The sequence below is a fragment of the Mustela lutreola genome, chromosome 3 (assembly GCF_030435805.1).
Source record: "Mustela lutreola isolate mMusLut2 chromosome 3, mMusLut2.pri, whole genome shotgun sequence".
In the NCBI taxonomy this organism is placed as follows: domain Eukaryota; kingdom Metazoa; phylum Chordata; class Mammalia; order Carnivora; family Mustelidae; genus Mustela; species Mustela lutreola.
Genome location: NC_081292.1, coordinates 68,383,096 through 68,399,224, shown reverse-complemented (window position 1 = coordinate 68,399,224; position 16,129 = coordinate 68,383,096). Strand labels below are relative to the sequence as shown.

Sequence of the window (16,129 nt, the reverse complement as noted above, 5' to 3'; positions counted from 1 at the left end):
ATTACCAAAAGTGGAGCTTCTCCAAAAGCAGATAATATTGTTTACTATTAAAGAGTTTTATAAATTCTGTTTTTTCCATTTTCTCCATTATGAGCCAGACCCACATAATGTTTGTTTTCAAGATATGCATCCTATGGAACATCTTTAAAGTTGGCAGTGTATTTTCAAATGAACCAGGATATACCTAACTATGAAAATACCTTATGAAATGTCATTTGCACAAAAACATTTTTTATAGAGTAGTAAAGACAAAACACGGAATAAAACAACTTTAAACATTTTTTTTTTTGTATATATATATATCAGGGGAAAAAATGTACCAAAGTAATTTCACATTTAAATTGAAAAGGAGAAGAAAAACTGTATCAGCTTTCATATTTTATACTTTACAATTCTAATTGCCTCTAAGCATTTACTAATACTATCTAGAAATAAAGTGTCGTTTATCATGACCCAGTGTTTTTTTTTTTTTTTTTTTTTTTTTAGATTTTTATTTATTTATTTGACAGAGAGAGATCACAAGTAGGCAGAGAGGCAGGCAGAGAGGAGGAAGCAGGCTCCCTGCTGAGCAGAGAGCCCGATGTGGGACTCGATCCCAGGACTCCGAGATCATGACCTGAGCCGAAGGCAGCGGCTTAACCCACTGAGCCACCCAGGCGCCCCAATGACCCAGTGTTTTTAAAACATTCCAAATATAGCTTTCTTTTTCCTTTGAAAAATTATATTATTTTATGAAAATCTGAAGTTTGCTGGAAGCCTAAGAGAAATACTGTATATCCCAACACTTACCATGAAAAATACGAAAATCAATATATGGATGAGAACCTCTTCTTTCTGATTCAAATCCTGCTCGACTCCTTACACGTACATCTCCTGGACAAAACCAAGAAAACATAAGCTTAGAAGGCTGCCATTTTGGGAAGGAGCTCCCATATGTAACAAGGGTTTATGTGGTATAATACTCAAAAGTACTGACTCACTAATGATAAATATATGGAGTAAGGAGTTAAGAGTTTATCTATTTAAAGGGATTTACAAATTCAATTACAATACAATATTGAATTGTAAGGCTAGATAGACTTTTTTTTTTTTTTTTTTACTATACCTCAATAATAGTAATAATAATAATAACAATCTAAATTTTAAAGTTAGCATTCAGAAACATGACAAGTATGTAGCAACTGAACCTCCAGACAGAAAAATATTGTCTACCCCATGCCCAGGACCATACCAGATTATAAGAGATATGAAAGAAAATAGATGACCCATTCTCAAGCACCTTACAATTTTATGAATGTACAGAAAAATAAAATGTTAAAGATTTTGCCTTACATGTTTAATTTGGCCAATCTTCTCTTTTCTCATTGATAGCGGATATACCCAAGGCCTTTAGCTGGGTCTTAAACTTTGGCCTTTATAAGTTCAATATTGTTTCTACCTGTATTCATACGACTTTCAGATCTACTTCTACACATAGCAAAATAACCATGGGAGGCATGTACCAGACTTATTTTTGTGCCGTATAGGCACTATTTTATGTGATTCTCTAAGCAACTCCGGGAGGTAGGAATCTTAGTCTCCATTTTACAGATGAAGAAACTGAGACTTTGAGAAGTTAAGTAGCCTGTCCATGCTACTAAGCTAGTAAAGGGTGAGTCGGGATACAAACCTAGCTCTGTGGACTCCAAAGACAGCACTTTCCCTACTACACTTCCACAGCTTCCAAATTCATCTTGGGATGGACCTATAACCTTTAGGTCTTCAGTCCTTGGCCCTGTGCCCTTGAATTCTGCTTGCCTAGAAGGCCTTCCTATTCACTCGTTGTTTCTCTAAGTAATGCCACAATTTCTGTCAAGGTTCATGTCATTCCCACAATGATGAATCAACTCTTTCATGGGGGGATTCCTGCAACCTGCAACAAATTCTTACTGAACATCCACCACACGTCAGGCACTGCAAATACAGCAGTGAGTAAAACACATAAAGTCCCTGTCTTCATGAAGCTTATCCTTTCACAGAGATAAATATTGTAACAAATAAGAATTTCATTCTATGGAAGATGTTAATAAGCAACCTGGAAAAAACTAAAGCAAGGAAAGAAGAATGGTGGGGGTGTGGAGGGGAAAGTATGGGAGAATGGACTCACTAGTGTGGTCAGAGAAGCCCTGGCTGAAAAAAAAACATATTTGAGCAGAGGCCTAAAAGAAGTGAGGCAGTGACCTTCCGGGCATAAGAAAGAATAATATACCCTGAAATGGGTGGCATGCTTGACATGTTCAAGGTTAAGCAAAGAAGCCAGCATGGCTGGAGTGAGGTGAGAGAGAAGATCAGAGAAGTGGTAGGGCCAGTTCATGTTGGACCTTCATGGGCCATAATAGCAGCTCTGGCTGTTTGTCTAAGAAAACCATCAGAAGATTCTGAATGGAGGAGTGAGACAGATTTAACTTAGGTCTCAAAAGGTTCACTTTGGCCACACAGACAAGAATCAAGCAGAGGCACATAGGTAGAGGCAGGCAGATTAGCTAAGGAGTGAGTACAAGAAATGCAATCTATGGCTTGGTGAGGGGTCGCTATGGGGAGATGCTATTCAAGGGGAACCACGTGTCAGTTATGCAGGTTAAGTTCCGTAGATCTAACGTACAACAATGTGACTATAAAAAAATAACTATGGCTTAGATCGTGATGATAACAGCATCAGGGTGGTGAAATTCTGGATATAGTCTGAAGGTCTCAGCCAAGAGAATGTGCTGATGAAGTAGACATGAAGTGGATAAGAAATAGTCAAAAATGACTAAGGTTTCTGACCTGACACCAGAAGAATGGAGTTAATGCTCTGAGATGCCAAAAGACTGAAAAACGAACAGACTTGGGAACACAAATGTTTTGTTCTTGCACCTTGCTCCTTAGCTAGTCTCCCTGCCTCTCCAATGTGCTTCTGCTTGATTAAATGTGAGGTACCCACAATACACCCATGTGGAGATGTTCTACAGAGTTAAAAAAATAAATATGAATCTAAAGTTGTTTTCAGGAGAACAGAATCCCAAACATGTTTGCAGAGAGAGAGAGACAGAGACAGTAAAGAGGAATATACCACACACTAGTGAGGAAACAATTCATACTACAGTAGAATGGAGTTAAGGCAGACACACAAGGTAAATTAAAGAGGGAAAAAAGGGAAGAAAAGCAAAAACAGGGCACTGGAGAACAGTTAGGCTTAAGAGGATAAGAATGAATTAGTGAAAGAGGCAAAAACAAATAAAAAAACCCAGAGGAACGTGGAGAATATGGATTGCTCAATATCTTAGAAGTTGATTAAGGAATTCTGAGCATGAGGAAAGGAGTCACAGAAGACTCCTTTAAGAAAAGAGAAGTAAATATGCCTACTGGAATCTTAACTGTACATTAAGTACAAGGGATCAAGGAGTGTGTGATGAGAGAAATCTGGCAAAGAGGAAGAAGAGAAAAAACTGATACATATATACACAATCTAAATTCATTTTACATTATGGACTTGAGTGATACACAAAAAATTTAAGAGCTGAGACTGGAAGAAAACACACGGTGTTCCTCGCCAGTCGAGCAAAAGGAGAATGCACACAGCGACAGGACTATGTGTTCAGGTACTTTACAGCCTCATCTTTGTCCACATTAACATGCACATCTTTTTAGGAGTTCATCAACTCTACAAGTCCAGACCCTTTTTTATGAAGAATATTCAAAGTTCAATTTAAAATTGGTTCCTGGGACACCTGGGTGGCTTAGTCATTAAGCATCTGCCTTCAGCTCAGGTCAGGATCCCAGGATCCTGGGAGAGAGCCCCACGTCAGGCTCCCTGCTTGGCAGAGAGCCTGCTTCTCCCTCTCCCTCTTCCTGCTGCTCTGTCCACTTGTGCTCTCTTTATATCTCTCTGTCAAATAAATAAATAAAATCTTAATAAAAAAATAAAATTGTGTACTAATGAGAGAGATCCAGTTATTAAATCAGAGACTTCTTAATTACTCTAAAATGCCTCTTTATTCACATAACATTCAAGACTTGTTTTAAGACTTTTAAACATCAAAATAATAAATTATTCCTATAGCAAATAGTGATGAAAAGCAACGGAATTAAAATTATCTTAATCTAAAGTAATCTACACGATAATAAAATTAATGGACATGGGTACAAAATAAATACTGCTTACCTAGCATACGAATGTACAACGCAGTCTGATCAGAACTGTCATAGGAAATAGCTCCACGCCTCTAGAAAAAAAAATACACACATTTTTAATGCATGGCAATTACATGGGATATGAAATTTAACCAACATTTATTATTTATTCTTTGTAAAGCACTGTACAAAAGAAGCTGAATATACAAAATGAAATTAGATATGACATTTGCTCTTAAAATCTCTAGTTGTGAAGAAGACAATTATAATATGATTAAGCAATACCACAGAGTGGATACAGAGCAAGGAACATGCAATACGTAGAAAGCTAATGTCGGTCAGACTAGCTCACTTGGGGAGAGACTTTCTGCAGAGGTAGACAGAAATGAAGAGGAGATATGATTCAATATCTACCATTCCCTTAATTTAAACATGAATGAATAAGCAAACAAGAATCATCATTTGAAGAAAACCATCAGGCTGGAAATAAATGGAACAAAATGAAAAACCAAATGGACCAGAGGCTGGCAAGAAATAAGAGAATTTTTAAAAAATAATTAATATACGCAAAGAGATTTGAGAGGACACTGAATCTGTAACACAAAAAAACAAGGTACCATTGAAACAGAAGTTTTAAAATATATTTTGTGTTTAAAAGTAAACAGATACAGGGACGCCGGGGTGGCTCAGTCGGTTAAGCATCTACCTTCAGCTCAGGTCATGATCTCAGGGTCCTGGAATCGAGCCACGCATCGCATCGGGCTCCCTACCCAGCAGGGAGCCTGTGTCTCCCTCTCCCTCTGCCTGGTGCTCTGCCTACTTGTGCTCTCTCTTTACCTCTCTCAAATAAAGTCTTAAAAAACTTAAAAAAAAAAAAAAAAGTAAACAGATACAAAAATGCATCTTTGAAACATTATTCATAGTAGCCCCAAACGAAAAACAGCCTGAATATCCAGCAAGGAATAAATGGATGAATAAAAATGCAGTATATCCATACAAAGAGGCATTATTCAGACACATACAGGCAGGAAGTACTTGCAAGCTACAATATGGCCAACCCGCAATAACGTGTTGAGTGACAAGAGCCAGTCACAAAGGACCACAGAGTGTATGGTTCCATTGGTATGAAATGTCCCATACAGGCAAATCCACAGAAGCAGGAAGTCGACTAGTGGTAGTCTAAAGTGAGGAGAGCTGGCGAGAAATGGGGAGTGGGTGCCAATGGTACCATGTTTCTACTTACAGGGCTGAAAGTGTTCTCAAATTATCTATGGCAAGGACTGCACAATTCCGTGAATATGACTAAAAATTATTGAATTGTGTACTTTAAATGGGTAAACTGTGTGGCCTGTGAATTGTGTGGTTCAATAAAGCTATTATAAAGAATAACAAATACTACAAGTTTAAAATGTACATCCCAAAACAAAATAAACCGGAAGCACTGCAATACCCCCGACAAGCTCTGCCACCTCTCCCTGCGCACATCTCTCCTGTTCTCTAGCTCCACTTCTTCCTTCGGTCTCGGGCACCACCACCTCTAACCAAGCTGCTGACTGCTTCCTGCTGCATCATGTGGCCCCCGGTGCTCTCTTCACATAGAAGCAACAGTGAGGGGCACCTGGGTGGTTCAGTGGGTTAAGGCCTCTGCCTTCGGCTCAGGTCATGTTCCCAGGGTCCTGGGATCGAGCCCTGCATGGGGCTCTCTGCTCAGCGGGGAGCCTGCTTCCTCCTCTCTCTCTACCGGTGATCTCTGTCTGTCAAATAAAATCTTTAAAAAAAAAAAGCAACAGTGAACAACTTGGCTACTGCTCAAAAGCCTCCAAAAGGCTTTTCATACACTTGGAATAAGGCCCAACAGCACACTGATTTCCAAAGGCCACCATGATCTGGGCCCCCCACCCTCTCCTCACCGCCACAGGGCCCCTGTACTGTTCCCTTGCTGTCCCTCAGGTGCTCCATAGTTTCAACCTTTATATTCGTTGTTCCCCTGTCCAGGATCACAGCACCACTGTTCCCTTCTTAGCTCTCCAGTTCTAGATGAAACGTCATCTCTTCAGAGAGGCATTCCAAGGCTATCGAATCTAAGGACACATGAGAGCCAGCCTCTCCCACAGCCTCATCTTCCCGCCCTGTTACCGCACTGGCACTTAGCTGCGATTATACCATTTGCTTGTTCGAAAACAGACAGGAGCAGGAACTGTGTGCTTTATTCACTGCCATAGCCCCGGCCCCTAAAACAGTAGCTTTTAGTAGATTCTAAATAAGTATCATAAATGAGCGATTGAGTGGATTTACTACAAATGGTGAATAGTTTATTAAGTCAATGAATAAACGCATGAATAACAGAATTCACAAAGACAGATTTAAAAATCAAGAAGATGAAACTGACCAAACCTCCTATTAGAAAAGCCTTTCTAACCATTCTATAAAACATGTCTAGAAGTCATGAAAGATGGATCAAAATGAGTGCGACAGGTATGAATGACAATGGGCAAATTCCCCCCCATTCTATCTAAAAATGAAAGGAACGAAAAGTGCCTTACAAATCAATTAGAAAATGCTGAATAGCAGTGTAGAAAAACAGGTAGGACATAAACGTACTATTCACAGGGAAAGAAACAATAAGCCCATAAACACAAGAAGCTCAACTTCATTAACAAAAGAAATAAACATTAAGACAATAAGATATTTTTATATATCAGATTAATGATCTTCTTCCCTCATGAAACTCCGGCATGAGATTTGCAATTCCTCAAGACATACCTAGAAATCTCAAGGAAAAATAATCTTTTTTTTTTCCCACTATCACTATAAAGAAATTTGCTTTATTTAAAACCCTTATTGGAATGTAGTTTGCAAAGTAACTCCCCAATCACTGTTATAATCTCCTTAATGCTTATTGTGTAAGAGAAAAATGTCAGTTACACTCTTACATAATTTCATGTATCCTTACAAAAATGAAAAACAACAGTTCAGGAAATGTAAAAGGAACAGAAGTTTCAAAGAGAAATAAAATTCTCGTTTTCAACACTGGTTGTCTCTAGGGAGCCTGAGGGACACAGAAGTAGCAGGAGGACTTACCCATTGGATTTTGTAGTATGTGTAGTTATTATCTACTCTCAAAATAAACCAAATTAAAATTAAAAAGTAAAATAAGAATCTACTACAAAGAAATATAAAGAAAAGCACAATTTATGTCAAATCCCAAGGCACTAGATCATATAGAATACATTTCCGACAGCATCACGCTTAAAGTGTCTTCTACCAATAGAATATCTCTCATAAGGAAGCCGACTGCAGTGTAAACTAAAACAGTTTCAGGGTAAACTATTTATTTTGGAGCCAACAGCCACTGTAATCACTTGGTATTAAAAGGCACCTCTTGGACCTGCTGTTTGATCCCCTCTAAGATATTTAGCTTATTAGATGACAGGCCTCCCCTTAATACTACTATATTAGAAGAAAACCTAACAGCCTGGAGAGCATGTATGTGGAAATAAATATTTCTCTCAGCCAAGATATATGAATGAAGCTAAGGTATCACTATGTAATAGCTTGTCATGGTCAATACCTATCTACCTGCTATCCAGTAAAAACTTGGATAAATAGGTTGTGAAAACGAATAGTGACTTGCCATCACTAACCGACCCTCTTTAAGAGAGTGATTGACATTTTTTTTAATGTACGATGACTATTTACTAAAAGAGTCACTAATGAGGAATGTAAAAATCTCATTTATCACTTCACATATTAAGGACTGAGAAAGACTAGTATCAGCTTTCTGTTAAATAAAATAGTGTAAGCCAAAAACTTATTAGTGAACATAATCTACATTATAACTATGACATACTAAAAATATTTTAAGGTAATCCTTTCAGACTTATTTATAGAAGCATTAATTTAGATATAAAAATGATAAGGTCTATATTAATCATAATAAAAACCTGGCAAAAGACTAGAATTTAATTTTAAATAGATTAACAAATTACTTAGTGAAGTACAACTTTTTCAAGTTATTTTGTTCATTACTAATTTAAGTAAGTCTGGTCAAAAGCTATATTAAACAAGACATAAGTCTTATAAAATAAATCCAAATAAATCCAAAAAAATATCCTTTTTCAAAGGATAGACTTTAAAATAGATTTAAACCCATCAGCAAATACATCCCGAATGATACTTCATTCATTCATCTCACCGACCAAGATTAAAATGAATATTAAATTCTCTTACTAAACAATCGTGGTAGAATAAAGTAACTCAATTTGTTAAAATACACTATAAATTATGAATTGTAAAAATCTGATTTAAATGTTAGAATTAGTTACTTTATACAAAGGTCATATGTGCTTTATACACCAACACTGCATCACAAACCTAACATACAACATTTCAAAGCCATATACCAGTAAAATCTCATTTTTAATAAACTAGTAAAACAAATTTAATATCAATCCTGTGTTGCAGTCAGTCACAAAACACTCTGTACTATTATCGACATTCCCACCTCACCTCACCAGTGAATGGAAATAACTGAGACGCTTCTACTCGTGACTCTTCTAATTTAGCCATCCTGGGAACAGCTTGTAAAGCAAACTGGTATAGGTCAAAACATGGGCGAGGCTGAGCTAATCAGAAACTGACAGCAGCAGCATAAACAAGTTCAACTGTAAGGTTCCAAGGATCCACAGCCACGCTAACAGACTTCTGAGTGCCCTGGTAAGTCACTCACTAACCGTCAATCAGGATGAATCATTCTTCCACAAAAGATCTCACTTACAAAGTGAATGACAGAGGTGTAAATGGTGTTCTGATATTAGTTAATAACGACGCTTTTAAAAACAAACATTTTAAAAAACTGAGCAAATATATTTTAAGTGCCTCTGTTTTTTTTTTTTTTTAAAGATTTTATTTATTTATTTGACAGAGAGAGATCACAAGTAGGCAGAGAGGCAGGCAGAGAGAGAGAGAGAGAGAGAGGAGGAAGCAGGCTCCCTGCTGAGCAGAGAGCCCGATGCGGGACTCGATCCCAGGACCCTGAGATCATGACCTGAGCCTAAGGCAGCTTAACCCACTGAGCGACCCAGGCGCCCCTAAGTGCCTCTGTTTTTATCTTGTTCAAGTTTTCCACTAAAATGATCTACTGTGCAAAAGCATGTTTATTTCCCTTAACATGGGAAAAGTAGTAATATTATTAATTAACACTTGCTGAACTCCTACTTTGTGTCAGAAAATGTTTCAGGTGCTTTCATATAAAATCTCACTTAACCAGACAAGACCTTTATAAGATAGGTTTTGTTGGCCCCATCTGGTGGATAAGTAAACTGATGATCAAAGGGCTTAACCACAGTAGCACTAAATAAATTTTTTGGTAACATTACCAAACAAGAATAACAGAATATGAAAGATGGAAGTGCAGTTTTAAAAGCAGTTTTCACTGATGTAGTTAAATGAGCTTTTTCAAAATATACTCATCTTACACATTCTAGAAAAACATGCTGATGTTTGTCTATTAAAACACTGCATAAATCTACTCAATAGTATCCATCCATTCTTCCTGTCTATGCAAACAATATGTTTTTCAAAAATATCACAAACTTAAAATATCAACATTCTTTTTGTTTAAAAGCTTAATTTGGGGGGCACCTGGGTGGCTCAGTCAGTTAAGCATCCAACTCTTAATTTTGGCTCAGGTCATGGTCTCGGGGCTTTGAAAAGAAGCTCCCTGTCAGGCTCTGCATTGGGCATGGAACCTGCTTAAGACTGAATCTTTCCCTTTGCCCTACCCACCACCATGTCCTCCCTTTATCCTGCTCTTGCTCTCTCACTGTCATAAAAAAAATATATATATATTTTTTTGCTCGTTAGAAAATAAGAACTCTCTGAAAACATTCACAACTCAATAAATTATTAATATTAACTTGACCTTCATTCAATAACCTGGTGAGCTAACTAACCCTTTAAAAACAATGAGTAAATAGCTGTCAGAGCAACAAAATTAATTCTTAACTTACAAAACACAAGGATTTAAAAAATTTGAGCACACTGTTTTTCTTTAAGAGATTTCTTCAATCATATTCACTAAGAAATCAAGATTACTTCAATAAAAGACCATTATGTTTAAAACATTATGTGAAAAATTAAGTTAATATTCTTCAATTTCTTAAGGCAGGAAGAAAAAAAAATTAATGCAGGAAGAAAAAAAGCTGCATTTTGGACTAAAGATATAATCATTTTTATACAAGTATAGAAAAATAATTTCACATAGTATCATCTTAAATATTTCCTACATTAGTGTTAGACTTTTGTCCAGATGGCAAATGGCTAGCTAGCTTTCTAGCTAGCCTGATACTCAGAATTAAAGTTCAAAAACAACAGATACATAATAATCTTACATTTTTTTCCAACATATTAGAAGGTATACATTTTAGTAGCAGCAAGACTTTAATAGAGAACATGATAGGAGGAGTATTTAGTTTTAAAAAAGTTCATAACTGCTTAGAAATTCACAACAACTACACACTTAACATATTAGTAAATTCTTTACTTCCAAAGAGAATATTTAAAATATGTACACCAAAAGTATAAATTAATAATTAATCTTAGAAGTATATCTTTAATCATAAACTTCTTTAAGAGAATGATACTGAGGGAAGCTACTCGATATCAAGGAATGATACCCTTAAAAAGCCCGTGAAAGGAGAAATAAGGTGGGAAAAGAAATAAAAAGTCCACACTTAATGACAATTAACCTTTTCAGCTGACAGATAAAACTCATAGCTCTTTTAATCAGAGAAGTAAAAGCCGAAGCAAAAGAAGAAACTCCTAGCAATTCCATTCCAACCAAATACATAAACTAATGATTAATGTCACAATCCTAAAAATAAAGATGGCCTACCTTAGAGGCGATCCACTTGAGAACAACCACAGCCAGACACCAGATCAATGTAATTCCCATTGGATCAATCAAAAGCCCACTGCATAATCTCCCTCCTCTTCCAGCAGGCAATAAGCAAGGAAGACTTGTTACAAGTTTGATAATCACCAGCTGTCCCGAGGCAGAGGAGAGGGGACACTGACTGCCTTGAACCTCAAGCAGCTGCCTTCAAACAACGATCACCTGACTCATCTGAGAATGCGCTGCCAGCCAGCCTTCCCTCAGCGCGTGCTTAATGCCACAACCCCAGGGTTGGGGTGGAACAGCTTGAGTAATGTTGGAAGAGGAAAGGAAAGAAAACCTTAGTGAGGGCTGACCTAACAGTCTCACAAGATATAAACAAGAGAGGTCTCACGCTAGCCTCAAACACACAGACAAGCTTCACAGGTACGATGTTCCAGCACTTGAAAATATTAATGCATTTTATTCTATCTTTTCAAATTTTAACACTGAATTTGTTCAACTTTTTATTTCTTTTAAGGCTAGGACTATTTTATGAATGTTAGAATCATTTATAAATGCTGTGTGCCCTATTTAACACTGTAATTCATTCATTTTAGATTTACCGGCAAAGGCCAATCTCACATGCAATTTCTAACTAAAAGTATATTATTTCTAAGTCTTCACTGCCTTCTAGCTTACATTACCATATTTTGGGTACATGTCACCTTCTCTTGGCTGGTGAGTGAACTCTCTCGCAGCCAGGTGGGCCTATACTCCTCCACCTTCATGACCTCACAGCAGCTAGCAGGCTGCAAGTAGTACTGCTGAGAAAGTCTGTCATGAAACTCCCATTCAAGTATTCTGCAAATATTTTTTTTTTAAGATTTTATTTATTTATTTGACAGGCAGAGATTACAAGTAGGCTGAGAGGCAGGCAGAGAAAGAGGAGGAGGAAGCAGGCTTCCTGCTGAGCAGAGAGCCCGACGCGGGGCTCGATCCCAAGACCCTGGGATCATGACCTGAGCCGAAGGCAGAGTAAAGCTTTAACCCACTAAGCCACCCAGGCGCCCCATTCTGCAAATATTTGTTAACTTTCTACTATGTACCAGGCCCTGTGCTAGATGCCAGGGCCACAATCCTTCAGTAAAAACAGAAATGGCCCCTACCCTTGTGAAGCTTACGGTTCAGTTAGAGTCTACTTTAATCCAAGTCTCAAACGTAAATATAAAATTGCAAGTGTAACAAGTATAGTGAAGTGGGGAGAAGAACTGCAAACACAGTCTGGATCTGACCTAATTCAGAGGAGTGGGACGTCCTCACAGTTCCTGAAACGAAGGGGCAAGCACATAAAGAGGACAGGCAGAATGATCGGGGCAGGCACGACAACACCTGACGGCCAAGCAGCTATGAAAACAGAGCAAGGTAAAAAGAGACAGGAAGACCAGGGGGAGGCTGGAAAGCAGGGCGAGTCAAGTGCAAGCCATGCGCAAGTGTTTTACCTTCATCCTAACGCCTAATCCCAACCTAAAGAACTTTTGCAGGTTCTGGTCAAGGACAGCTGTGTGGGGGGGAGCTGGATGGGCAGGGCCACCGCAGAGGTCCAGGAGAGGAGCGAAGAGCCTGAGCTGGGTGCTAGAGATGAAGTGGAGGGGAAGGGAGTGGCTGGCTGGAGAAATACTCGGGACATGACAGGACTGTCACAGACTGTAGTCTGTGACAAGACAGAGGTGTCTGCAAGGCAACAGTCCATCAAGAATGGTTCTGAAGTATTTGAAATAGCCCTAACAGGTCAAATACTAACGTAATGCTATTTTCACGATCCAATCCTCAGTACAAAGAAGTTTATTTAAAAGAAAAGTTAATTCGAGACCTGTCAAGAAGAAGCATAAATTAAATTAGCAGATCTAAATCAAAATTTTCCTAAATTGAAACCGTTCAGAACACATGGTCATACATTTCTCACTCTACCTTATACATTATGTATGTCTCTTCCTGCTACCGAAGCAACAAGCTGTAATGCAATCCTTGCACAAACGGAGAATTTTTTGTCGGGGAACTAGGTGTGAGATGAGATTGGCAGAGTCTTTCATTATTCTCTGTATTCTAGTAGGACTCCAGCAACAAAACTGAAAGGATGCCCAGGAATAGGATCGAGCTGCAGAATGCGTATTAGCCTGTCTCAGGAGCAATGCTGGTGGCCATGGGTGAGGGGCTGTGCAGCCCGGGCCAGGGCTAACACGGGCTTGAGGTCGCTATTTGCTGCTCTATCCCTAGCCGCACACTCCGAATTAGCCCATCACCATGATGCTCAGCCCAGGAGGACTTCTCAGTTTCACACTTCCTTTCCAATCAGCTGCTTAAGGAGTCAACTTTTGAGAAGCAAATACAAGATTGCTGTTTTGGGTACAGTACTTTAATATTTTTATAAAAGTCTTTTTGATTAAAGGTGAGCTCAAGAATCTGCACTGTCATATAGTCTAAAAAGGATCGATCAGGAAAAAAAGGAAAGAATCAGAATTGAGACAAAAATTAAGGGGGGAAAAAAGGTTGTAAGAAAGGCAATCCCAGAAGTTCTGTCACTTAAGTGAATTTCTGTCAAGTTTATTTCCACCACCTCAAAACTCTCCTGGGTTTAGAGACAAGAGCCTGGGTTTCTTTCCAGGCTTTAATGCCAAGAGCTGAGTGACACTGGGTAAGTTATCACTTTGCTGGGCCTTATTTTCCTCACCTTTGCAGGACTTAGATAACATCTGTACAAGAATACCTTGCTCATAGTAGGCTCTCAATAAATTTTAGCCAAATGAGAATTAAACACTTAAGACTTACTTAAGAATGATACTGAACAAATCACTCCAGCTTCAACCTAACAATAGACTGAACTGAAATCACACTGGTCCATGAAGGGAACCTGCTCATGCTTGCCTAGGGCCCTCAGAAACATTTTTCTGAGTCCTAGGAGAGTGAGGGTCTTAGCTTTCATTTTTCACACTAGGAACAGGTTGGCTCCCTAAAGTGGTTTCACCAACATCTTTTTAAATTTGTACTCTGTGTCTGACAGTGACATACAGAGATAATCAAGACACGATCCTCCCAGATTAGAAAATTCTCTGTTTGAATAGAAAGAGCTATTGAATTTATGCCTAAAAACCCCATAGATCATTGCTAATGATGCATACACATCACTCAATCTTACAAAAATCTCAGGCAATGCAATTCTTTTTTTTTTTTTTTAAGATTTTATTTATTTATTTTACAGAGAGAGAGAGAGAGAGATCACAAGTAGGCAGAGAGGCAGGCAGAGAGAGAAGGGGAAGCAGGCTCCCTGCTGAGCAGAGAGTCCGATGCGGGGCTCGATCCCAGGACCCTGAAAACATGACCCAAGCCGAAGGCAGTGGCCCAACCCACTGAGTCACCCAGGCGCCCCTATGCAATTCTTTTCTTAACACAGTACACTTAACTTTCTTAGTGGCATGGCTCTAATAGCTTTAAATGTTTTCCTTATTTTAAGATATGAAATATTTACCACTAATTTATGTGTATTGGTTACAACGACTTCCTTTAATAATGAAAATATGTCGATAAGATGAAATAAAAGCAAAAGCTGTTATCAAGCTATTGTGAATACTTCTTTGCATTATGTTCACTTCATAGAAAATTCTCCTTAAAATTAATCTTCCCAGTTTGAATCACATAACTTATTATTCCATAGAGAAATAGCTGTGTCTCTCACACTAATAACAAATGTATCCTTTTACATTAACTTTTCTCACCTCTGCCTTATTGAAACATGGCAGAGTAACAACAACAAAAAAAACTATACTAGAAAAATTAGTGCACAGGATACAACTAAGCTTCAAAACCAGAATTCAATACTTTAAGAAAAAAAAGCATAAGACTTTTTACCTTTCTGCGTCTAATAAAACTAGTCTCTGAAAAATGAAAGTATTAAAAGAAGACCTCACTATTTTAAAACTGTGATCAATAGAAAGAAAAGACATGACTTTGATCACTGTGTTTTAGATAAGTAATGCAAGTGCAAATCTTATTCCTGGGGCTCTCTGCCACCCACAGGACACCTGTCAATCTTGGCAATAGTCTTTAGCTATCCATATAGAGACTCAGCATGTCCTTCCCTTGACCAAATTAGGCTAACCTCATCTGCATTGACATCAGTGTCTATAATTTTGGATTCTCATGGACAGAAATAGCCTATCCCAGAGTTCTTTATACAAATGTTGTGTCTGTGGAAAACTATAACCAATTTTATAATAGAAAAACGTGAACACTATAGTTAAAGCCCTCCAATTGTACTTTTATCATTTTGAATTCCAGCTCATTTTAATATCAAGCTATAAAGCAAAGCAGGGTTTTTGGTTCATTTCTTTCATTAAAATCCACATATCAGGGCTTCTTATTCTTCAAATAGTATGAGTTTCAAGAGATATGGAACTGATAAAAAAATAAACTTTGATAACAACAAATATTTTAAAACTATGGTAACATGGGAATTTTACCTGTCAATCAATACCTTTCTGTCATACTGATTTAGAGCTCTGAATTAAGTTTTTTGTTATACAGTATCATAGTAGCTGATGACAGCAGGCATATGGTTAGTCCTGGTATGAAAGAAAGAGTAAAAATACTTTGATACTTTACAAAGCTTCAAGTCTGTTTAGACTTGTTAAGTCTAACAATAGTCTGTTAGATAGTCTGTTATAGACAACTACCTCATGACATTAAAAAGAACTTAGAGATTTGCTTATTGAACAACTGTTCTTAATATATTAAAAATTACAGAAAAATGGAAGTAGTCACAATTTTTAGATGGAAAAAACAGTAGTGTAGATCTGCAGAATGGGAACTTAAAAAAGGAGCATTCAGTGTGCATGCTGTAAGTGTAAGGCTACTAGTATGTTATTAGACCAGGAGAATGTCACAAAGATGGGACACCTTAATTTTAGCAAAGTTGCACACAAAGTCTCTGGTGGCAACCTTAAAACAGAACAATGTGAGTCCCATACTACAGTTAGGCAGACTACAAGCTGGCTAAACAAACATACCCCGAAATTAAGTGCTTGATAGCAAACAAGTGGAAGAATT

At 37.8% G+C, this 16,129-nt stretch overlaps 1 protein-coding gene across 6 annotated transcripts in view; it reads right to left on the bottom strand.

Annotated features, from left to right (window-relative positions):
* Positions 1–16,129, bottom strand: part of PDE7A (phosphodiesterase 7A) — a 115,779-nt gene that overhangs the window by 55,893 nt on the left and 43,757 nt on the right. For 5 of the 6 annotated variants that reach the window (XR_009351735.1, XM_059166337.1, XM_059166339.1 and 2 more), the window contains exons 2-3: positions 4,184–4,244; positions 790–873 (exon numbers count right to left, since the gene is read on the bottom strand). Coding sequence is in view for 5 of the 6 variants with exons in the window: in XM_059166337.1 (XP_059022320.1) it covers positions 790–873; positions 4,184–4,244 (145 nt within the window). In the remaining variant the exon portion in view is untranslated. Of the gene's footprint in view, positions 1–789; positions 874–4,183; positions 4,245–11,047; positions 11,223–16,129 lie in introns of those variants that run through there. The other variant, XM_059166338.1, reaches the window with a different exon arrangement.